At 30.5% G+C, this 25129-nt stretch overlaps 4 protein-coding genes across 10 annotated transcripts; 2 read left to right on the forward strand and 2 right to left on the reverse strand.

Moving 5' to 3' along the window:
* Nucleotides 1–1542: 1542 nt before the first annotated feature.
* Nucleotides 1543–6869, forward strand: LOC132945983 (coiled-coil domain-containing protein 102A). 5 transcript variants are annotated; one of them, XM_061015848.1, is made up of 9 exons: nt 1915–2277; nt 2371–2556; nt 2620–2794; nt 2855–3246; nt 3320–3526; nt 3603–3799; nt 5218–5295; nt 6366–6380; nt 6456–6867. In XM_061015848.1, the coding sequence occupies exons 1-8, from the start codon at nt 2275–2277 to the stop codon at nt 6370–6372; spliced, it is 1245 nt and encodes a 414-aa protein (XP_060871831.1). In that variant the 5' UTR covers nt 1915–2274; the 3' UTR covers nt 6373–6380; nt 6456–6867. The 5 variants fall into 5 exon arrangements, 4 of the variants coding, with proteins under 4 accessions (XP_060871830.1, XP_060871829.1, XP_060871831.1 ...); XM_061015847.1 differs by lacking the exons at nt 1915–2277; nt 6366–6380 and adding an exon at nt 1543–1710 and having other exon boundaries at nt 6456–6869; XM_061015846.1 differs by lacking the exon at nt 6366–6380 and having other exon boundaries at nt 1914–2102; nt 6456–6869.
* LOC132945979 (uncharacterized PE-PGRS family protein PE_PGRS54-like) lies at nt 6839–23089 on the reverse strand. 3 transcript variants are annotated; one of them, XM_061015839.1, is made up of 6 exons: nt 17271–17494; nt 15843–15926; nt 14562–14684; nt 14236–14470; nt 9784–12828; nt 6839–9699 (listed from the first exon to the last, which is right to left on the reverse strand). In XM_061015839.1, the coding sequence occupies exons 1-6, from the start codon at nt 17355–17357 to the stop codon at nt 7112–7114; spliced, it is 6162 nt and encodes a 2053-aa protein (XP_060871822.1). In that variant the 5' UTR covers nt 17358–17494; the 3' UTR covers nt 6839–7111. The 3 variants fall into 3 exon arrangements, with proteins under 3 accessions (XP_060871822.1, XP_060871823.1, XP_060871821.1); XM_061015840.1 differs by lacking the exon at nt 17271–17494 and adding an exon at nt 22964–23089 and having other exon boundaries at nt 6839–12828; XM_061015838.1 differs by having other exon boundaries at nt 6839–12828; nt 17271–17493.
* Nucleotides 19454–22319, forward strand: LOC132945987 (uncharacterized). Its single transcript, XM_061015852.1, has 3 exons — nt 19454–19725; nt 21959–22091; nt 22166–22319. The coding sequence occupies exons 1-3, from the start codon at nt 19587–19589 to the stop codon at nt 22314–22316; spliced, it is 423 nt and encodes a 140-aa protein (XP_060871835.1). The 5' UTR covers nt 19454–19586; the 3' UTR covers nt 22317–22319.
* LOC132945986 (metallo-beta-lactamase domain-containing protein 1) lies at nt 22707–24293 on the reverse strand. The gene is made up of 2 exons (XM_061015851.1): nt 23833–24293; nt 22707–23637 (listed from the first exon to the last, which is right to left on the reverse strand). Exon 2 carries the CDS (start codon nt 23554–23556, stop codon nt 22960–22962), a length of 597 nt encoding a protein of 198 aa, XP_060871834.1. The 5' UTR covers nt 23557–23637; nt 23833–24293; the 3' UTR covers nt 22707–22959.
* Between the last annotated feature and the right edge of the window lie 836 nt (nt 24294–25129).

Raw genomic sequence — 25129 nt, forward strand, 5'->3', positions numbered from 1 at the left:
ATAAGTTATATTAGATTAGCGATAACGTATTAAAATTTACAATATTATTATCGCACAAATTATGTAATAACAATTCACAAATCACAATGTTATTTGTAACAAATATACAATTATTACAGTTAATATTTAATTTTAATATGAGAAATATCAGGCATGGATGCATAATATGACGCACGATGCATCTGTTCTCTATTATTCTATACTATATGAGCTTATGCAGGGTACTAGGGTACTCAAAAAAGAGTAGGTATCGACATACTAGATATAAGATACTTTGCTTTGGAGTATCGCGATACTAGATACTCGATACATTTAAAAAAAATTAGTCACTGGATTTTTAAAAAATTATGTTTATTATTGTGGACTGTGGGGATGACCACTTCTTTAAGTAATTCGATTATTAGAATGAAAATAATATAATAAAAATTGACACTTATTCGGTATAATAATAATACATTATTAGTAAAACAAAATAAACAAATCAATTACGACATTACGTAATCTTGTTATCGTCAACGATGCAACCAACAAAAAACCACAATAAGATTGCATGCAAATTAAATTATAATAGTTATATCAATAATAATTCTACATTAAAAATTATACATACTTGGTATTTATTTACCTCGTTAAATCAGAATTGTATCTTGTATCGCATCATAAATTTTTTTATGAAATACTCGATACTTCATATAATTGTATCGAGATACATTATATTAAGCCACAAGATACCCTTGTATCGAAGATATACTGTCCAACCTTGAGCCTATGACGATATTATCTAACACAATATGATATAACAATGTTATATAATATTTATATCACGATCAGTGCTTGGAAGTTTGAAGGAACGCGTTCAAAAGATTAGTTCCAGCAGTGGCGGATCCAGGGAGAGGGATAAGGGGACATTTGCCCCCCCCCCCCCAATCACCGTAGTTTTACTTTGTTTTACACTGTTTTTAGCCAATTTTGGAACTTTTTGTACTTTTACCCCCCCATGCCCCTCCCAAAATTAAGCTCTGGATCCGCCACCGAGTTCTAGCGATTAGTGATTTCGTTCAATTTTCAGGAACTTAACTAGAACGTAGTTCCTTTATCGTGTGAAGGAACATATTGGAATTTCGTTCTTTTTTTAGAGGAATATGAACGATTTTATTTGTTCTTTTTTTTGTTATCATATTCAACACAACATTTAGATAATAAATTAACAAACCGTATTTCTTAAGAAGACGTTACACGGACATTAATTTTGTTGTCTCCGTCTTACAAGTACGTATAACATAGCAAATTTAACACTCAGCACGTTTAGCTCCGTTCATTTAAAAATTAAAGTGAATTGACCTCTTATAAAATTTAAAGGCAAGATTATTATCTAGAGCATCTGATAGGGTTTTTTTATTATACTTTAATTTTAAAGCGAGTTATGAGTATTTTAATATTACTCTCAAAATACTCATAACTCGCTTTAAAATTAAAGTATAATAAAAAAACCCTATCAGATGCTCTAGATAATAATCTTGCCTTTAAATTTTATAAGAGGTCACTCACTCTAATTTTTAAACTAACTGAGTTAAACGTGATCTGCTGAGCGTAATTTTTGCTATGTTACGCACTTGTAAGACGGAGATAATAATCAATGTCCGTGTAAAATGTCAATGATTTCTGTTCGAGAACAGATGAACTGTAACATTCAATAGAATTGTCTATTAGGTAGGTACCAAAAAAAAAAGAAAATTTGTTTTTTTATTTCGTTAATGTGATTTTTTTCGTCCTCAACATTTTGGTGTAATTGGATAATGGAGATTATCTAATGTTTTTTTTGTTGTTGTGTTAAAATAATTTTTTAAAAATAACTAGATAAAAGTATATATTTGTCCGTGTGTTTATGATCTAAAATGGAATTAAATATTAATGCCTCAAATTTGGCCCAAAAACCAGAATAAATTTTAAAATTCGATAAGTGCATGATATTAAGCTTGATAAGGGTTCAGACGTTCAGTTGATAAGAATAAGTTAGATTGATTATTGATATTTGATAGTTGATGACGATAGTCAACAGACAAGTAATATCTACTAAATCTACGTGAATACTTAAATAATAGGTAGGTATTGTAATATTTTAATTTTCCCGTTGCTTCCACAGTCAACGTCTTTCTTATTGATGGCTGACAGTTTACTTAATATAATTGTGATGTGAAGAAACCCAATGTCTATTTTAAGTCCTGCATATTTGGTGTTTCTGAACCAAAAACATTAATTAAGTATTTTAATATCATGGCAAGTTTAATTTTATATTACTTATATCATTGACTTATCCATAATGTATTTATCAATGCATTTTAATTTTATAATCATTCAAAAATTGTTTAGGCTGTTAAAATGGCCGCAAGTGAGGCTGGCGGTGTTGTTGCTTCAGCTACAGCATCCGATTGGGATACAAGAGAGTCAATGCGTCAGCGTGAATTAGATGAAGCCAGGGCACGGGCAACACAAATGGAGAAAACAATGCGATGGTGGTCTGATTGTACTGCTAACTGGCGTGAAAAATGGAGCAAGGTAAAATGTAACTTTATGAAAGAGATTAGTAAGTATTCTAATTTTTTTCATTGTTATTTATAGGTGAGAAATGAAAGAAACAAAGCTCGAGAAGAAGCTAAAATGCTCAAAGATAATTTAGAACATGTACTAAAAGAAAACAGTAATATTAAAAGGGAAAAGCAAAATCTCGAACAACAGAATGAATGTTTGCGCAAAGAATTAGAAAAAGTCAATCTGATTCTATTAAAACATGCAGGTATATTTTCTGAATATAAATGTCCAAATTTATTTAGTTTTAAATATTATTTTTTTATAGGACAATGGGATTCTCAACTGGTTGATGCATTGGAAAATGGTATTTCTGATCCAGATACTTGCTGTAGTTCATCATCTATACCTCAGCCATCGATTGTGAGTGACTCTGGTATTGAAGAATATGTTTTACAAGAGGCTGTTCCCAAACATGCTGTTGAAATGTTCAATCAAACAACTTCTCCCATTAAATCACCAACTCCTAATAAAACCATATCTGATGAAGTAGCCGATACACTTGAGAAGAATTTAGAAAATCTGTTGGAAAGCACTCAACAAGATTTAAACAATTTGCACAGTCAGTTGTCAGGTACAGATAGTGTTAAATCAGAATGTCAAACTTGTCAAGACAATCAGGTTATTACTAACAAACGTTTGGAAGACTTAAGAATACAGGTAATTCATAAATTATTTGCTGACAAAATTATAATTTATAAATAATTGTTATTATTATTATCATGGGTCTTAGCTAGAACACTTACAATCTGAAAATGAAATTGAATGGAGCAAAAGAGAACAACTTGAAAGTGAAATGATGAACTTAGAAAGAATCAATAAGCAATTAAAATCTGAACTGAACGACACACTAGATAAATTGCAGAAACAGAGTAAACCTGAATCATCATCAGACACAAAGTATAGATTATTGCAAGAAGAGTTGGCTGATAAAAATATTGTATGTTTTTTTTTTGTTTATAGACTCATAATATAAAAATAATATGGTTAATAATATTTCTATAACTATTTTTCAGGAGTTAGCCAATTTAAAACACATTCTATCCAAACAAAAGAAAGTGTGTGTTGACCAAAGTGCTGAGTCAGCGCATTTAGTGAGACGTGGTGAGCAATATGAGAATGAAGTCAAACGTTTGAGAAGCCGAGTAGAGGAATTAAAAAGAGAATTAGCTACTACAGAAGAAGATTATGATACTGCTTCTAATACTATAAAGTAAGTCTTATTTAATATTTGTGCTAAAATATATAAATAATATATAAGCTTTGTTAAAATTACTTCTACTTGGTACTTAAGGTATAATTACAATATGTAATTATACAAATAATTAGACAAGTTAAATTAAAATAATTGTCTATTTTATAAAATAATGTGATACTGATAAGTGATAATACTATGCAGATTGATTAAATCACTGTCAATCTGACTTAACTATCAACTGTATAATATTATAACAAATACTTCTCAATGAACGAAATGATTCAAAGATACCTTGGTATTCCAATGTATTTTTAACTTTCTATACAGACCCTTTTCTATCAGACACGGACAGTAATAATTAGGGTTCGGATTTGAAGGCAATATAATCAGTAAAAAAATGCATTTACTTTATATAAAAAGGCAATTCATAAATATACTACAAAATAAAATAGTTAACATTTTTCAAACACTTTCAAATGCACACAAGTTTAAGTTTATGCTATTTTGTATAAATAGATTACCTTTTTCTTTAACCAGGTTTGTCCTAAGAATTATTTAAAAACAATATTAAAAATTAACTTACTTGAGTTATACCAGTTAATTAATTGCAAAATAAACTAGTTTGTATTAAAAAAAAAATTGACTACCACGTATTTTGACAAGCTGTCTTCAGAAAAACAGTTACGGTTCGGGCTTAAATTATTTTTATAAATGGAAAAAGAAAATCTACGCATTACGAACATATCTTAATCTTTAAATAGGTGTACGGGTAATTTTATGGCCATACCAATTAATACTTGAATATTGCAAAGAATAAAACCCATTTGTAGCGATAATACGTAAGCTGTGTATAAAATTATAAAATCAACTGAAAATTAAACACAAACGTAATTTATAAGTACAAAAGGCAAAAAAAAAAAATGCACCCATCGTCTAAGAAATTAAGTGAAACACATTTTTGTATAAAAATTATTTTTCTATTATGATTAATAAAAGAAAGGCATTTGCCTTCAAATCCGAACCCTAGTAATAATACTCCCTGATATCTTGACAACTGACAATAATGTTAGTTCACACTCAAATATAATTGCATACATATGTGCATGCTATATTACTACAGTAGTGTCACCAGTCTCGCCATCGCGATTACTCATCAAGCATTGACGGTCAAGGCTCAAATTACGACTGATTATGTAATTTAATTATCAATAATATCAATCATTATCTTTCATTAATATTAAACTAAAATAATTCCTTTCCAATATTTAATATTAGATTGGTGTAAATCAGCATATTAAGTTTTTGGGAATTTCATCATCAAAAAGTTACCTATCTTTAAAGTCTCTTATTTGTAACCAAAAAATGTATACATTAATATTTAAAAAATTAAATTATCTAAAAAAATATTTGCTTAAAAATTATTGCTTTTTCAGGAAACTTCAAAGATTAAACGAAGACTTGCAAGAAAAGCTTGATAGCTTACAGGCCGAATTAATACATCAAAATATAAGGTGAGGACTTGCTCATAAACAATTAATTATCATTTTAGATATCACCTACATATTTAATTATACAATTTAGATTAAAATCCAAATGATAAAATTAATGTAATTTTAACTTATATTTATAACCAATTCAATAACAATCCAATACCTATGTGGTATTTAATGTTTTAATAATAATAATTATTAAATGTTAATATTAACAACTATCTAACACACGTTTTTTTATAATAGTCAAAAAATAATTTTAGTAACTGAGCTGTATATTTGATATTTTTTTTATTTAACAACTTTAAGTAGTTTTCATAACATGTCCAAGTACATTGGATAAATCCCAAAATATTCATTCATATTTCTTTAATGAGTTCTTTAATTAATCTGAAAAATTACATTAATATATTAATACATCCTAGCATGAACGGTAGCTTACAATCATTTTACTACAAAAAAAATAGTTTATACTTATCTATCTATGCTCACATTTGTAACCTTACTACTACGGCTATAGATAATAAATACAATATCTATCGCTATAATATAATAAAAATGATATATTATCATATATTCATATTATCATAGATACTGACGTACTCATACTACATATACTTGTGTCTATGCACGTTCTGATATAAAATCCATAAGCCCAATAGGCCGATAGGCGTGAAACACTACTGTTACAGGGGCCAGTAACTATGTCACAGCAGTCGGAACACCATGTATTACTACTATGAGAAAATATCATCCATAGGTAGTTGAGTTATTGATATTTTTTGTTGATAAATTGTAAATAAGACACTGAGTGCTTGTAGACTGGTAATATACTTTTGTATGCGGGGTCAGTATAATTAAATACTCTATTGGCCGCCTCACGTTGATATATAATTATATAGTAAACTATATTATATTAAAAACAGTCCTGTGGGGTTGTGGAGCCCCCCACAAGTTTGTGTACTAAAAATGTTCAATGCATATTGTATATAATATTATGCCATGTTAAAATGCACAGTATGTGACTATTCTGTTCAATATAATTTAAATTAATAACATTATTTTTTTACTTTAAAAATGCTGCTTTTGAGTTCATAGAACATAAAGTAAGAATACAATTACATATTTTGGTCGAAACAAAGATTTTGGTCGTGATTTATTAAGTTTTTTCTTTTTTTAAGATTGACACGTTTAACAAGTCGAGTATCTTCAGATGATTCAAGTCATAGTGATGAAGACTGAATTTCAACTAATAGACCTGCATTAATGTTTGTTACTTATTATTGGTGAAAAAACTACTAAAATATTTTGCTTCTTGTGTAATATATTATTACTTATCAGTCAATTAATATAATTAATACATTGTAAGAATACAAGTTAGTTCTAATTATGTGTCAAATATTTAATTTATAATTTTTATTTTTATTTTGTATATATATATATATAGAAAATACCTTTTCTATGATCTTACCATAAAATCAAAACACATTCACTAAATCTATATTTAATATTTTATTTAATAACTTATATTTTATACTTGTTTTGTATTCTTCAAACACATAAGACATTTTCATTTTCCATTTTTTTATTGACTTATTATGTATTAATACATTTAGTATTTGTGAATTTTCTTTTATATAGCAATAATCATGTGCAAAACGATAATAGTAGCTAAATTAGTATATAAAATAATAAATGTTACTTTAATAGAACTTCTATATTTCATAGTACAAAGTTAGGTTTAATTAGTATACAATTTTGTACTCAATTAACTTAACTAAAATATAAATAATTGTTTTATAAAAAAAAAATATTATTCTAATATTTGTTATAATCATTAATTATTAGTTTTCTGGCATGGGAAAGGTGGTGGATTTGGCTTACATATCTTAGGCCCATCTTTTGCTCCATTTACATAGTTACACGAAAATGAAAAGTAACCACAAGTTGATGATTTAGTAAAATACTGAACATTCTTTTCATCTGGTTTAAATTTGCCTATTCCTCCATTAATTTCAGTTTTGAAACTTTTAATTGGCTTAACATATGATTCTTTATTTAACTGCGCTCTTAATTTTGTTTTGTCTACCACAGTTAAACTACCTACTCCGGGTGTTAAGAATACAGTTTGAGTTTGAGCTTGACCTCCCGGAATTGCTTTAGCTTCGGTATGGTCTCCAGCTACTGAAGCTACCCTTCCTCTAAATCCATTTGGTATTTTAGTACCGTTAGTCCCTGGTATAACTTGACCAGCATCTAATACTTGTCCAGATTTCAGCTGACTATCAGAATCACGAGTAATTTGGGCATCATGTTTGTCATCTAATTTCAAAATAATATTTTGCTCTTGATTTGGGATTGTTTCTTTTTTTGTTTGTACTGATTTTGTATTTACAGTTTCATCACTATCTTCATCATATTCATCATTATCTTCGTATTCAGGATAAACATCGATATTCTTAGACGATTCTTGTGGTAAAATAGATGGAGTCTGTGTTGAAGATATATTTTGCTGTTTTTGGTTATCAACATTGGAATTTTCTACTTGATTTTGAGATCGTAATACAATTGGAATAGGCTGTAAGTTTGGGAGTGCATTAGTTTGATTTTTAACTTCATTATTAGATCTTTCGAGTTGCCCAATTTTTAACTTGGCATCAGCCAAATTTAATTTTGGTAAGTTTTGAAGTTTTTTACCAGTACTTGCTTGAGCAGCACCGTTGTATGAAATTCCATGCTTATATGACCCATACAGTTGACTTTGCGATTGACCACTATATGATCCACCTTGAGCTGAAGTTGAACCACTACCTTTAAATAATGACTTTTGATTAGTGCTGTTGTTGGACTCATGTGGTAAGAAACCTATTTGAGCCTGGCTGGAAGTACTTCCTGGGCCAGTTGATTGTGCATCTGCCACTCCTCCTTTTATACCAGCTTGCAATTGAGTGTTTGTCCCATAATTAATTCCTGAGCTTTGTGCTTCACCTAGGGCAATGCCATTATCTGCATTATAAAGAACTTGGGATTGTGCTTGTCCCCTTCCACCTTTTCCTTGAGCTGTACTTGTTGTACCATTTGTATTACTTACAATTTGGCTTTGAGCTCCTTTATCGCTATCGCTTGTTTGAGCTTGAGCAGAAAATGTTCCTGTTCCTAAATATGATCCAGATACTTGAGTCTGGCTCATACCTGTTTTGGACTTTCCTTGAGCTGAAGCCGACGCTCTAGTTTCTTGGCCATCAACATCTACATTAGTCATTGATTGTGCATCTCCTCCTTCAGTGTCAATAGGAGTCACAGAACCTCCAGATGATATATCAGTTCCAAACTGACCACCGATTATTGGGTTTGGTGATGGATTAATATTTTCCATTTCTGATCCTGGCTTAAGAGATGGACCTCTAAAACTGTTATCACCATACGATCCAGGATAACTTTGAGGTACTCTTTTTCCATCTAAAGGTGATTGAACACTTGAAAGACCATTTCGGTTAGGTTCTCCAGGTGGTGAATATCCAGGTTGCTGGACACCAGTCCCACTAGAACCTAATGTATCTTGAGGCTGATCATAAGTAGGTTGAATTTGATTTATATTTCCACCAGATGGAACATTTCCAGATTGCTGAACACCAGACCCTCCAGAGCCAAATGTACCTTGAGGTTGGCCATAACTAGGTTGAATTTGATTTATATTTCCACCTGATGGATTGTATCCAGGTTGCTGAAAACCAAGCCCTCCAGAGCCTAATGTACCTTGAGGTTGTCCATAACCAGGTTGAATTTGATTTATATTTCCACCAGATGGAACATTTCCAGATTGCTGAACACCAGACCCTCCAGAGCCTAATGTACCTTGAGATTGAATTTGATTTAAATTTCCACCTGATGGAACATTTTCAGGTTGCTGGACACCAGTCCCTCCTGAGCCTAATGTACCTTGAGGTTGACCAAAATTAGGTTGCATTTGATTTATATTTCCACCAGATGGAACGTAATCAGGTCGTTGAAAACCAGACCCTCCGGAGCCAAATATACCTTGAGGTTGAATTTGATTTATATTTCCACTTGATGGAACATTTTCAGGTTGCTGGACACCAGTCCCTCTTGAGCCTAATGTACCTTGAGGTTGAACAAAATTAGGTTGCATTTGATTTATATTTCCACCAGATGGAACGTAACCCGGTCGTTGAAAACCAGACCCTCCGGAACCTAATGTACCTTGAGGTTGAATTTGATTTATATTTCCACCAGATGGAACATTTCCAGATTGCTGAACACCAGACCCTCCAGATCCTAATGTACCTTGAGGTTGGCCATAAATAGGTTGCATTTGATTTATATTTCCACCTGATGGATTGTATCCAGGTTGCTGAAAACCAAGCCCTCCAGAGCCTAATGTACCTTGAGGTTGGCCATAACTAGGTTGCATTTGATTTATATTTCCACCAGATGGATCGTATCCAGGTCGTTGAAAACCAGACCTTCCAGAGCCTAATGTACCTTGAGGTTGCATTTGATTTATATTTCCACCAGATGGAACATTTCCAGATTGCTGAACACCAGACCCTCCAGAGCCTAATGTACCTTGAGGTTGGCCATAACTAGGTTGCATTTGATTTATATTTCCACCAGATGGAACGTACCCAGGTCGTTGAAAACCAGACCCTCCGGAGCCTAATGTACCTCGAGGTTGGCCATAATTAGGTTGAATTGGATTTATATTTCCACCCGTTGAAGCGTATCCAGGTTGCTGGACTCCAGTCCCCCCAGAGCCTAATGTACCTTGAGGTTGACCAAAATTAGGTTGCATTTGATTTATATTTCCACCCGATGAAGCGTATCCAGGTTGCTGGACACCAGTCCCTCCGGAGCCTAATGTACCTTCAGGTTGGCCATAACTAGGTTGAATTTGATTTATATTTCCACCTGATGGATTGTATCCAGGTTGCTGAAAACCAAGCCTACCAGAGCCTAATGTACCTCGAGGTTGGCCATAACTAGGTTGAATTGGATTTATATTTCCACCCGTTGAAGCGTATCCAGGTTGCTGGACACCAGTCCCCCCAGAGCCTAATGTACCTTGAGGTTGACCAAAATTAGGTTGCATTTGATTTATATTTCCACCCGATGAAGCGTATCCAGGTTGCTGGACACCAGTCCCTCCGGAGCCTAATGTACCTTGAGGTTGAATTTGATTTATATTTCCACCAGATGGAACATTTCTAGATTGCTGAACACCAGACCCTCTAGAGCCTAATGTACCTTGAGGTTGAATTTGATTTATATTTCCACCTGATGGAACATTTTCAGGTTGCTGGACACCAATCCCTCCTGAGCCTAATGTACCTTGAGGTTGACCAAAATTAGGTTGCATTTGATTTATATTTCCACCAGATGGAACGTAACTCGGTCGTTGAAAACCAGACCCTCCGGAACCTAATGTACCTTGAGGTTGAATTTGATTTATATTTCCACCAGATGGAACATTTCCAGATTGCTGAACACCAGACCCTCCAGAGCCTAATGTACCTTGAGGTTGACCAAAATTAGGTTGCATTTGATTTATATTTCCACCAGATGCAACGTATCCAGATTGTTGAAAACCAGGCCCTCCAGAGCCTAATGTACCTTGAGGTTGGCCATAATTAGGTTCCATTTGATTTGCATTTCCACCCCATGAAACGTACCCAGGTTGTTGAAAACCAGATCCTCCGGAGCCTAGCGTACCTTGAGGTTGAATTTGATTTATATTTCCACCAGATGGAACATTTCCAGATTGCTGAACACTAGACCCTCCAGAGCCTAATGTACCTTGAGGTTGGTAATAACTAGGTTGAATTTGATTTATATTTCCACCTGATGGATTATACTCAGGTTGCTGAAAACCAAGCCCTCCAGAGCCTAATGAACCTTGAGGTTGGCCATAGCTAGGTTGAATGTGATTTATATTTCCACCTGATGGAACGTATCCAGGTTGTTGAAAACCAGGCCCTTCCGAGCCTAATGTACCTTGAGGTTCGCCATAATTAGGTTCCATTTGATATACATTTCCACCCGATGGAACATACCCATGTCGTTGAAAACCAGACCCTCCGGAGCCTAATGTACCTTGAGGCTGGCCATAGCTATGTTGAATTGGATTTAGATTTCCACCAGATGGAGTGTATCCAGGATGTTGTACACTAGGCACGCCTGATCCTAATGTATCTTGAGGTAGTCCATAACTAGGCTGTATTTGATTTTGATTATTTTCTCCTCCATATAAAGGGTAACCTTGCTGTTGGGTGATAGGTACCTGTGTAATACCAACTTGTTTTCCCTCGTTTGGAATTCTTTCGTTATTTTGTGAATTAGTTATTTGAAATTCATTTACTCTTTTATTATTTGACAATGCATTAAGACATGTCTGGTATAAGAAATTGCATAGCGAAGGTAAATTCAGTGTGGTATAACCTTGGCCTCCGTGTATATTTGAAGACAACGGATATCCATTGTGTATAGTTCCAGCAGCTTCGTTTTTAATCCCTTGCTCGTTTTGTGAGTTCGTATCACTTGAAATAGGCTTTTTTGGTGATAATTGACCTAAAACATTTGGCATTTGTTGTTGATAGTTATGTATAGGGATAGATGGATAATTTGATGGTTTATTTTGATGTCCTATTGAAGTAGTTACTGGAACTTGTGGATTGTAACTAGGACGCGTCCATTCGGAATTAGGTGTGTTATGTGGAGTCAATATTCCATGACCTAACCCTGAAGGAATATTGGGAAAGCCTGACTGATTTATTTGCTGATCTACATTAGGATTGTTAGTATCGATTTTATTTGGATAGTCCCAGCTACTGGGATTTAATGGACTAGAATTAATGGAATATGTGTTTGGGTAAACAGCATCATTGTTTACAGTTTTTTTGGATTCAGGTGAATTCGTATTAGCTAAATTTGGATTCTGTTCGTTTGCAGAACTATATACACGTCCCGAGTCTATATTACCCAGTTCTTTAGTATTATTTGATTCTGAACCTTGGTTTTTACCTGGATATTGATCATAAAAATACGGTACGTTACCATATCCATGATCTCGATTTCCCGGTATATTATTGTTTGTTCCTAAACCCGGATATTGACTGACGATAGACGGATTGATACCAGATCCTTGATTTCGGTTACCCGGTAATTTATTGTTTGTTTCCGAACTTGTATATTGACCATCGATAGACGGAGTTCTACCATAACCTTGATATTGGTTTCCTGGTAATGTATTGTTTGTTCCTGATCCTGGATATGTATCTGGATATTGTCCATTAATAGAATGTTCTCTTTGATTTTCTTCATTTTGTAAGCCTGGTGCCTGCCTATTTGTATTTGATACACTATATGGTCTTGAATTTTCATTTTGAGGAACAGAATTTATAGGTCGAAGCGATGGAAAATTTCCCAGATGAGGATTGTCCACGTGTGTTGAATGCGTTCTATAATCCTGCCCAGAACATTCATCACATTCACCAAAGCTTGACTGACTTTGAGCTTGTCCCATACCATTTAAACCACCTAAAAATATTATTATATACATGAAAAATTATGTACCTAAATATTTTGTATGTTAATGAACCTTTTTACAGTTTTTTCTTTATTTAATTCGTGCCCACCGTATAAAGCAATTTATTAAGCAAACACGACTCGTATTAATGAGATTTTATTAGAATTATTTAATTTAATTCAGACTATATATATATATTCTACATATGTAGTAGTATGTACCAGGTACCTATGTATTTTAGAAAATGTATATGGATCCATAGCATGTAGACTTAGTAGACTCTACGTTATACTGCATAGTAATAGTACCTACTATTTTTTTTTTTTTAATTAACAGAACTAGCATCTAAGTTTAGATGTCGATAATAGATATTAAGTACCTATAGCCTAGATATAGGCTATAGTACCTACATGGGGGTTCCCGTTTTCCGTCAAAATGACCTTCGTCCGTTATCACCATGACCGTTTTCCACCAAAGGTTATATTCCGATTTCCGCCAAACAAAATTAATAAATAATTTGAGGTATTTTTTGAGAATCCCTAAACCTTAATCCTTCAAATAGTAATGTACGCGCCTTGTATTACAGACGACACATTGATCATATTAAAATATTAAATGCATATAAAATTAAACAAATAGTAGGTTTAATTAGAAAGATCACAAGTTTCTCGTCCAAATAATACATTAAATTATAAAAATTAAAACTTCATTAAAAGACAAAAATTCAAACATATTTTAACACATTGAATATTAATTAAGATATGAAAAAGATATTTGTTTAACAAACTCGAACCTAGCTAAATGCCCACGAATGTGTTTTGAATGTAGGTATTCTTATTTGTCTTGAATTATTTATATAATAATATGGCGGGATATAACTGATATTAATAAGTGTTCTCAAAAAATATCTTAAATAATTTATTAATTTTTTTTTTGCGGATATCGGAATATAACCTATGGCGGAAAACGGTTATGGCTAATAACAGGCGAGAGTTTTACCCACTTACATTGCCGCAACTATGAGGAGGGGTGAAAAAGGGTCTTTAGCACCCCTTGTTGTTTAGGTCTATCATTATTATAGTGATTTTACCTTTTAAACCTTAATATTTATGTTTTTAAAATATGAAATATTATAGCACTCCACGTTTTAGAGGTCTAGTAAATAACTAATAGGTACCTACTACCATTGATTATACATAATGATTAATGATCAATGCTACTACCTACTACCAACTAGAAACCAATAGAAAGTATTTTTGCAGTAAAGTATTTACAACAATTTGCGATAAATGTGTTGGATGAAAACTTGCAGTTTTCAAATTTATTTATAAATACTTGGCTTGAATTATTTAAATATAATTTATATTAATTAAACATAATATTTCTACATTTTATTTGGAAATATATCAGACACTTACTGACTGTTGCCCTCGATAAATCAGGTTGTGACAAAGCTTCAGCCAATCCATTTTTTGTTTCTTGATTAGAATTTTTTGAACCAAAACTAACAAATTGAGTTTGGGTTTGACCTTGATATCGTTTCTTATCTGTTGAACGTTTTGATCTACTAAAACTCTTATTGTCGAAGTTATTTAAAATAATGATTTTATCTTTGCAAAAGTTTCTTAAATTTTCACCAATAATTTCAACCATCTATATTAAAAAAAAAATACAATATTTCAGTAAATAGAACCAAATACTATTATTATTTTTTTACTGTTAAATAAAAATATATTTATTTTACTTCATCTTCAGTTAATTCCATATTTTGGTCATAATTGTTTTTAAAATTTAAAATGTTTGTTTGATCATCCACTAGTTTTAAAACACATTCTTTGGTCATTTCATTTTTATGTGCAGTTATTTTCTGAAATCATAATAAATCGTTACCTATTTCGTAAATTATGATACCAAATAATAATATAATATACGCGCTAGTAGGGGCAGTGCATATTCTGGGTCAATTATCATAATCGTTATTAGGGCTGGAATTTTAAAGCCCTACAAAATGCTTGTATGACCAAACAATTCTGAATAATGCACTACAAATTAAAAAATACACTACATTAATTTTTTCTAATAACTTTCATATAAATTCTAATATAAATTTGGAATAAATGATAATAATATAATATACATTTTAAAGAATTATAAAAGAGTTTTAAAGACAGAACTGATCATTTAGAACTTTTTTAACCTGGAAAAACAATTGTTTCCAAACATTATTATTATTATTTTTAGGTTCAGATCATATATTTATTTACTAATACATAGTTATAGTTTTTTAAATTTTTATAGAAAAATCATGTAAAAATTCAAAAAATCTTAAAAATTCAAAAATACATGCAATGTATATGTTTTAAAACGAGCATTGCGTATAGATTCGAAAACAATATAAAGTACGAGTACCTACATCGATATCAAAGCCTTAATCATTATTTATTAGGTAATATACATTTTTTAAAGACTAAAAATAAAAACCCTTTTCACCGAGTGATTTTTATTACACTCGATTATGAATATCAGAACTGTGGACGATGCTTTTATCGATTTATTTTGTATAACATATAGATACCTATAATTGATGGGGCCAAGTGTAGTGTCAACCAAGTTTTTACTCTTTTTTATAAAAAATTTAGATGTTCATAGATTGTATACAATAGTTTAAAGTTTGTGGTATCAATGACTGAATAAGCTAGAAACATTTAATTTTATAAATAACCCAACATTATCAAAACAATGGTAACGATTTATTTATTAAAAAAAATACATTTGTAACCTAATTAAAAATTACTTATAAATTAATGTTGTAAAATTAAATTTTATCTAACTATATATTATAATTCATAAATAATTTTTACATTCCCTACCTATATGAAAGGAAACATGTCACTAACAATAGTCACTAACCTGCCTTATCACTAATCGGATAGGTAGTGAAACAAAAAATTTAAAAATGACAATATTCCCCCCTCCTTGACAAGTTCTTCCGAACGCCCTTGGAAAAAACTATATGTTAACTTACTTTTTCCTTATCGAAAAATTCTGTATTGGAGATTGCCGAGGATGTACCAATATCATTTGTACTTTTATTTAACATTGAACCATTCTGAAAAAAGTACAGCCTGATAACTTTTTATGAAAAAAAATATATTAAAAATTAAACTTTTTTGTTAAGAGGATGTCGGTGCATTATTTGTTTTCTGTCTCTGGCCCACGCGCTACATATACGAAACGCATTTAAGCAGAATCATTTTTTCTATGTTTTTAAGTAATCTTAGAGTAAAATCACACATTACAAAAAATAAAGAGAATAATATTTTTGAGGGAATGACATATTGATTTGTCTAAATACTGTCTCAAAACAATTTAAACATAATTTAAATTTACAACATTTTTTTGTTTATTTTAAAAATCGAATACAAAGTCAAATAACAATAAAATATAAAATGGAGATGTCATTCCCTCAAAAATATTACTCACGATCTTTTTTGTAATGGGTAATTTTACTCAAACATAGAAAAAATAATTCTGCGTTAATGCGTTTTGTCTATGTTGCGCGTGGGCCAGAGAGAGAAAACACATAGTGCGCTGACATCTTTTTAATATTAATCATAATAATTTATATGTTTAACACTTAAATAAAGTAAGGTTAGGTAGTACTGTTAAATCTGCAGAGTTCATGAACTCAACTTCGTAAGCGTGTTTTGTATTTTGGTGGGCAGGTATCTCATTATTATACTTAAAAGCCATAATTATAAATTAATTGATGGATAACTATTCATAGTTTACCAAGTTATAAGTAGTAATAATAGTTCCATTAAATATTTAACTTATAAGATTACGTTTTACAGGAAAATAATAATAACTTCCTCAATTTCTAGACTGTTTCTCCACAATATATGGAGCTTCAAATAGCTATTTTGAAAATGTCATGGGCCTATGCGGTAATACGGTCCTGTAGGTAGATATTTAATAGAAATAAATACGGAACATACGTAGAGTATATTATTGGGATTTCGATACAATAGGTAGATAACTTGTGAAAAAAAATAGTACGAATGGTATAAGTACCTATAATTATTAAGATATCGGCATACCTACATTCAAAGAAGTAAGTTATGTACAAACCTATCGCTATGTGCTTAAGTATTTATGCCGTTTGTTTAAAATTTAAATGACAAACTAAAAATTAATATAATAAGCGTATCGGTATTATTAAATCTAAATATGATTTTTTATCAATCTTTATATTATAATACTATAGTCTATAATAGTTAAATATAAATTTAAATATTTTCTGGTAAATATGCATTGTTGATGTTATTACATAAGATACATTCTTATATACTATAATATACTTATATACATGCATTTTATATAAAACTACATAAATAGGTATTAGGTAGGTATATTTAAAATACCAATACAATAAAAAATTTCTAAATTTTACCTTGGATTTAAAATCAATATTAGAATGATAACCGTGGGATACAGCTATACAAATCAAGAATACACACAAAAAACACGAAGTAGCCATAATGGCAAAATTAACTTAAACAACTCAAAAAAAATTATACCAACATCACATGTATTCATCTACGACTATTTTGAACATCGAATGACAAACGCCCGAATGTCTGAAGTGTGGATTTTTTTTTTGTTAAATGAGTTCTTATAAAATTATTAAAACATCTGCGAGCTTAAGCAGAAGGGAGTGTATTAAAAATGTATACAGGGTGTTTCGAATGTCTACTACTAAAAATAATTATAAAATATTAAGGATTCATTTTCGACTATTAAAAAAATAGGTGGTGTATAAATATTATTGTATTTTATATTTAATCAACAAGACATTTGAATACATGTTATGTATATTATAAAAAATTGAACTATAATCACTTGGATATAATTTAACAGCCAGGGAATAAATTGATTACATTAATCTTTGTATAGAGGTTCAAACGTTCCAGCGTATTATTTTTTTTTCTAATATTTTTATAAAATACCTACCTAATTAATTTCCCTAAAAATATCTAGTCCTAAATAATTATGAGTAAGTATCTGTTTTTCAAAACAATCACGATACCTATACCTATATAGGTACATTTAAAAATTAATCATCGCCATCATGACAAATATGTCTTACTGTCTTAGATTGAGATGTAGGTATTGCGAATATGTAATATTTTGTACACTGCACAAATAGGCACCTACTCTATAATAATGCCATATTTTATTTAAAATCACAATAATATGCAAATATGCAAAAACAAAAGTATTGGTTTAAGTAGGCCAATTATTTTCTATTCAAATTATTTTAATAAGAAATTTTGTTTTAAATCATCCTGTAGATATATTTAACATTTGTTTCATCATGCGTGTTCTTTTACCGCTAACCTAATTTTTTTTTTTTGACAGTCTGATGTCAAATCGTTCAGGATCAAAGGCCATTTACTAATTTCCAAACGTGTATAGGTACTATAACATTTTGCTTAAAGCCAGAGAACGATAGTTCATAATATTGTATCAATAAATGAATCGCTTAATGCAGTCACTGCGGATATACCTACCTTTATTTCGCTTCGCGCATTGTTCAAGTATCTATTTATCGTCGTAAAATATAAGTATAGGATATAGGTTAGAGAAAAAACCAAACAAGCGCGGTGTTCTTAAAAAAAAAAAAGTATATAGGTTATAGAAATATTTTAGGAAATTATATAATGACGCATATGAATATCTGGCGAATTAATCATACGCGTAACACAAACGTCCACACGCGTGGCTATCAAATAAGCGACCTAAAATCATATACATATATACGATGGTGGAAAAAAATTAAAATTAAAATTAAATGAATCGAGAGAAGTTAACTTACCGCCGTCGTGGATTTTAATGACCGGGAACAAAAAAAAAAAAAAAACGAATAGCATATTACATTAGCAGCCTTGTGCGAATTTAATTATTCCGGTCAGGCGCCGCCGCCCGTCTTCCGACTACAGAACGAAAATTGGTTTTCGTTTCGGCCCATAACACGCCGCGGCCTATATAAGACCGACGACGGGTAAAGATCTTCATAAATCAGATCCTTTGTACATTTGCTGCGCTGCAGCAGTGTAGCGCGTATCAACAAACTCGTCAATTCAAAAACGAATAACTCTTCGCATATTATAATCGTAAAGTACTTAAACCTATATAGGTTTTAGGCGTGTTTGAGGAGGTTTTTCAAAAAGTTGGGTTTATAGCTGTAGCTAAGCGGGTACTGGTACAATATATTATAATAGGTAATATGATAGGTATAAAATATGCGCGCCAAAACCCAATCGGCGAACTGAAATGTGTACAACGATCGACGATTTATTTATTATTTTCAAGACAATGGGACACAAATACACAATCATTTCCTTTACTATTTACACAAATAGGTATATGTAAGCGGTATATTGGGTACCTAGGTAACTGCAACTACGCATGTTAATGGTTAGGTACTTATATTATACCTGTATGTGGTACCTACGTGCAATACACTGTGTATAGGTAAATAAATTATTATAATATTACAATCGATAACCAAAGACCAAAAGGTTAGCCGTTGAGGTTATCGTGGGTCTCGGTCTCCGTATTTTAAAATTATTATCTATACGCGCATTAGTTACGTCCTTCGCACTCACGAATTGCGTTCTATTGTTTATTGTCATAAATTACATAGGAATACGTATTCCTTATTATTTTGTTTTCTTTTGTCATCCACACATCAGACCATTCAATCATGTCGAAACTAACCATCGTCTTGTCAATGGCCGCGTTGTGCTCTCTGTCCACAGCGGCTCCAGACTTCTACAGCGATAAGGAGAACGTGCTGCAAGCCGAGGGATTCGGAAACGAAGAAATTAAAGAATCCAATTTGAGTAAGTGAACGGAAAATTTCATTCGTTTATTGTTTTTATTAATTTACCTATATACCTAGGTATAATGGCTACAATATTTATACCTACCAATTTAAATATTTGTTTGTAATACGCATGTTTGATATTAGGCAGGCACCTATTCATAATTTATATCGATGTATGGTGTACCGCGTACTTGGGCCAATATAGCCTAACATTTTTATTAAAATGTTAATTTTTTTCTTGTTTTCGACTAATGTATAGGTATGATAAGCTAATCATAATAGGTACCCATGCAAATACAAAGCTAAAGTCTATAATTCATTAATTATATTATAGGTAATTAATTATAATCAGAGAATCAGTCCAATTACTACGACCTATTGTGGTTAGCAGTCTATAAGCGAAACCACGGTATTTGCATACCTACATTGATGAATTATTGATTTCATTTGATACCTACTTGTGAATAATGTTACTAGGAATATTCTACGAATTACCATTTTGGTGGCCTGATATAACATTACGCCTTAATAAAACCAAAGGCCTCATTAATCTTTATCTATGCATAAAATAGGGTCTATTTTGAGACAAGAATTCGACTAACGCTATTTATATATCTATATAAATACAACGTAGCACTATTGAAGATAAATATTCATTTTCTTGAATAATTTTAACGCTAGTGCAACATTGTTTTTTATTTACCTACCTAATTGGATGTAATTTCAAAACGAAATTAATGAGAAAAAATTATATCTTTTAGTTTTTACTATTATTTTTATCGTTTTCTAATGTGTATAATACAATATTGTATAGGTACCTAAGAAAAATATTTTGTTTTGCAATATGAAATTAAATATGAGTGCAGGGTGCCTGAGTGCTATCATTGAAAAAAGTATGAGACTTAAAATAACTTTAAATTTTTAAAAAAAATATTTTCAAAAACGTTAAATATTACTTTTCGAGAAAATTAATGTATATAATACTATATTTAAAAGAATCATCTGTATAATATTATTTTACCTCTTGAGAATTTAGATAGTATTTGTGACGGAATAATAACTCTATATAACTATATATAAGGAACCAATAGATTTTTTAAAGTTCTTTAATTAATTTATCAATAAATAATAAGCGTTTGTGTTGAAGTGTGGGCTGTGGTGCGATAAATGTATTGGTTTACAATGATGTATTTTTGTTTTGTTCTGTGTTTTATAGAATATGATTTACAAAAAAATTGGGAACAAAAGAAAATTACAGAAAAATAATATTTTTACAATATTGGATATTCATTCGATTTCTCATGTAGCGGTTTTGTTATTTTATTGTTATTCAAAAACAAATAACTGTAGATACATGAAAATTTTACTGAACATTTATACATATTAACATTTTCTATACACCGTAAAATTTTGAAAATATTTTGACTCGACTTGGGCTGTTTACGGACATTGTCAGTTTTCAATTTTTTTAGTTTTTTTTTCATAAATAAAATTTTATTTGTTGGGTAAAAAAGCGTGAAAATTTAATGCAAGGCTCCTAATATATTGTTACAATAGCAGTTGAAAAATATTAAAAATACATAGACACAATTTTTTTTTATAAGCATTTAAAGTTCAAATTTTGACAAAATTTATCAAATTTAAAAAATAAAAATTATTTTGTAGTTAAAAATTTATAAAATGTTCAACTTTTATAGTTAAGGATTTAAAATTTAAAACAAGGTTCCATGTAAATAGTTAAATATATAAATTACTTTATTCATAATAATATCATCAAATATACGTCTAGTAATATCATAGGCTGACTGACCGTTTTCACTCAGAATCGTTTTTCTTATACAAAGATATTTTATCATTGAATTCAAATTTAACACCATCCATTACAGTGACCCACTTGTAACCTACCGAACAGCAGAGCGACATCCACTTACCCACTTTTTTAACTTTTGATCCCCCAAAGTACCAACTATATTCACTTTCCTATCGGAAATGCAGAAAAGATGCTGTTGAAGAAAATCTAATCATTTTTACTGTACTAAAAGTTGATGAGACTTAAAAAAAAAACACATCATAGTAAAATCTATACTTTTATCGCTCCGTTCAGAATCTAAAATACAATCAATACAAGTTATGCATAATAGCCAATAAGTATTTTTTACAAAAATATAGTTTGTTAATTACATTGGTGTACAAGTAGGTAACTATTATCTGAATACAAATTATGTATTATTTTAAAACTAATATTTCAGTTACAAAATGTTATGACGAGGAAACTAAATTAGCCTACAAGGTAGACTCCATTTGGTATCCAGTGGGAAGATGTGAAAAACGAATTTGTTCGAGGCAAAAGGACTCAAAGACCCCAACAATCAAAACTATGGAGTAAGTCATACTAAAAATAAAAAAATATAAACCTCTGAAGAATTAATATAACTTGTAATATTTTTTTGTTGCAGATGTGAACCGTGTACTTCATGTAAATTGCCTAATCATACATGCCAACCATTCCGTTCTGATAAAAATTATCCTAAGTGTTGTTCACAGTGTTTAACAAAGTCTACTGTACTTTTGAAACCAGAATCAAAGAAAAAATACCAAAACATTTAAATATTTTATGATTATAATTGATTGATGTTCTAAAACACAAAAACCTATACATTCAATCCTATTATTTATCATGTATAAAATATAGGCACAGTATATTAAAAACATATCATAAATTTAATACAGTGTAGGCATCTACACTCAAATACAATTTGCTGTTATTACTTAAAAGTTATAACATAGTTAAGACACAGATATTTTTATTGAAAAGTTATACTTACATAGTTAGTTGATATTTCTGTGTGAAATATGACAGTTAGTGTCAATATAAGTACAAAAATATTTATTGTGAAAAGATTGTATACTGTATTAACCTAACCTGATATATAATAATATACCAAAAACTAGAATATTTTTAAAATTACCAATACATTTAAATCCATAAAAATTGAACAAGTACTTGAATAATTGTTTATTGGTAATCGTATTTTGTAAGTACTAATAATTATCTCATCACAATCGTTAACAATTACTTTCAATTGTCTATTGCATAGTTACAGAATAATATAATATAATAATAATATTCTGTGGTATAGGTAGTTGTATAGATGAAGATAATATAATTATAATACATTAAAATTTGGAGGTATCAAATAAACTTAAGTTTTAAAATTATTTCTATTTTTAAACATTTTATAATAATTGTTTACTTGTATTTCCTGGTAGAAAACATAGCACCATGACCAGGTATAATCCAATCCACCTGTTCCATAATAGCTTTTCTATATTTTTTTTGTGAATCTGGATTTTCACTACCAGCATTTAACCAAATGGATTCATCCATTATATCGTCTTCACTTTCAAACAAATCGCCTACGATTCCGATTGATGCTTTGGTTGTTTGAACGATAACAGATACGTCCGTCAGTGTATGTCCAGGGGTTGAGATAACTCGAATATTCTCATCAATTTCATACACACCATCGCTGTTGAAAAATGTACTGTCGTCATAGTACATCTGTTTGTAACTAATACATCGGCCCACCAGATGCTTGGCATTCAAAAATAAGTTATTGTTACCCACATGATCAGAGTGGCCATGAGTACTAATTACATAATCAATATCATCACATCCGATTCCATGTTGTTCAATAGCATTTATTAAATTTTTACCATCCCATGGAGTCATAGTGTCAACAATAATGTTTTTAGGACCTTTGACCAATGTACAGGTACAATTGGCCAACATGCCACCTTCTGTTGGCCGACAATAGCCTACAAAAAGAACGTGCACTTCATACATGATAGAAGTAAGATGTAGTCATGCAGGTATAAACACTTTTCTACACAAATATTCACAATCACAGTTCAAGTCGAAGGGTAACTGTTAAAAAACAATAAAGTTTAAATTAGAAATTAATTATTCATCTTATATTAATGCCTATAGTCTATACTGGATATACTACAGGACAAATTACATATTTTATTCTATGCCTGTACAACAGAATTTCATCTATTCTGTGGTAATACTATTAAGCATATTTTATATTTTATTAATAATAATAAATTAATACAGTACCTGTTATGTATAGTAATATAGGTAGTAGGTATATTAAAAAATGAATGGTTATAGCATTTTATAGAATTATATAGAAACAATTGTGCATAGTATGATTATATAGATAATATCACAATATTATCTTCTCTACATCGTGGATAATAAAATATTCAACATAATGGAAGAGGGATGTGCTGATGTACATTATTTTATAGATAATTGAACTTTTATCACTTATATATAACTGAAATAATTATCTTTTATAAAAATGATTTGGTAATAAAAATCATATGTTGTGTTTGAGCATTATTTATTTGAGTTGGATATCACTGTTTAATTGAACTTTGAAATACCTATATAGACATTGAAATTTAAATTATTGACTGCCAATTTAATATTTAAACATTACATTATTTTATCTATTAGGTACTGAATTTACAATGGAACACAGGGCACAATTCCATAGCCATTAAAGATAAAAGTAAAAACTATAAAGGTAGTAACTTACTGATTTTATATAATATGCCACAGACTTAAAAAAGTAACTTACTAAAATAAGTATTTACAGTAAATACTGTAAAAGTCTGTAATCCTATATACCAGCTTAAACTTACAATTTACATACTATAACACTACTATAATAGGTAGATACTATTATAGGTAACTAATTACATAGTTACATGGAGCATGCTATTAATAATTAATATTGATTCCTGTATAATACTTAAATACTCAATAGTCTTAATTCTTAAGTCTTATTTAAAAATTCTAATAGACATTAGGCTTATACAACTTACAATAGGCAAGGAATAGGACTCAAATCAGAAATATACTGATTATACTGTGATTGCGTTTGTCGATAGATAACAATTTACATAATATTATTATCACAGATTATAAGATAATATCCATAGACCCATAAACCAATGGACAGCGCTTCCACTCCACCCTGCCATCAATGCACGGGAAACATATAAGAGAGAGAAAGAAGAAAGAAAGCAGAAAGAACGAAGAGAGAAAAGAGAGGAAGAACATAAAGGGGGTCATACGTCTATGGAAACTAATACTGTATTTCCCAGACGTTCTCTTTTCTCTTTTACTCTATACCGTACCCCTGACCTCTCTCTCTATGCGCTGTCCATTAGTTTATAGGTCTATGATAATATCTCAGAATAATATTATTCTGTGATAATATTGTTTACATTTATGTTTATATCAGCAGTCAGTACAGAGATAGATAACAAATAAGTAATAACAATAATATAACATGCACAGCGCGATGTAGGGGAGCTGATGTTTAAAAATATATTTTATATAA

This window comes from Metopolophium dirhodum, chromosome 5 (assembly GCF_019925205.1).
Source record: "Metopolophium dirhodum isolate CAU chromosome 5, ASM1992520v1, whole genome shotgun sequence".
Classification (NCBI taxonomy): Eukaryota; Metazoa; Arthropoda; class Insecta; order Hemiptera; family Aphididae; genus Metopolophium; species Metopolophium dirhodum.

What these genes read in the sequence shown, in the direction of transcription:
- LOC132945987 (XM_061015852.1), top strand. Translation starts at nt 19,587, where the DNA reads ATGTCGAAACTAACCATCGTCTTGTCAATGGCCGCGTTGTGCTCTCTG. An exon ending in AATTAAAGAATCCAATTTGA is followed by an intron (nt 19,726 to 21,958) that starts GTAAGTGAACGG and finishes CTAATATTTCAG; the next exon opens with TTACAAAATGTTATGACGAG. An exon ending in CCAACAATCAAAACTATGGA is followed by an intron (nt 22,092 to 22,165) that starts GTAAGTCATACT and finishes TTTTTGTTGCAG; the next exon opens with ATGTGAACCGTGTACTTCAT.
- LOC132945983 (XM_061015845.1), top strand. An exon ending in TGGAAGACTTAAGAATACAG is followed by an intron (nt 3,247 to 3,319) that starts GTAATTCATAAA and finishes CATGGGTCTTAG; the next exon opens with CTAGAACACTTACAATCTGA. An exon ending in TTAATACATCAAAATATAAG is followed by an intron (nt 5,296 to 6,455) that starts GTGAGGACTTGC and finishes TCTTTTTTTAAG; the next exon opens with ATTGACACGTTTAACAAGTC.
- LOC132945979 (XM_061015838.1), bottom strand. Translation starts at nt 17,357, where the DNA reads ATGGCTACTTCGTGTTTTTTGTGTGTATTCTTGATTTGTATAGCTGTA. An exon ending in AATTTTTCGATAAGGAAAAA is followed by an intron (nt 14,685 to 15,842) that starts GTAAGTTAACAT and finishes TTATGATTTCAG; the next exon opens with AAAATAACTGCACATAAAAA. An exon ending in TTTATCGAGGGCAACAGTCA is followed by an intron (nt 12,829 to 14,235) that starts GTAAGTGTCTGA and finishes TAATATTTTTAG; the next exon opens with GTGGTTTAAATGGTATGGGA.
- LOC132945986 (XM_061015851.1), bottom strand. Translation starts at nt 23,556, where the DNA reads ATGTATGAAGTGCACGTTCTTTTTGTAGGCTATTGTCGGCCAACAGAA.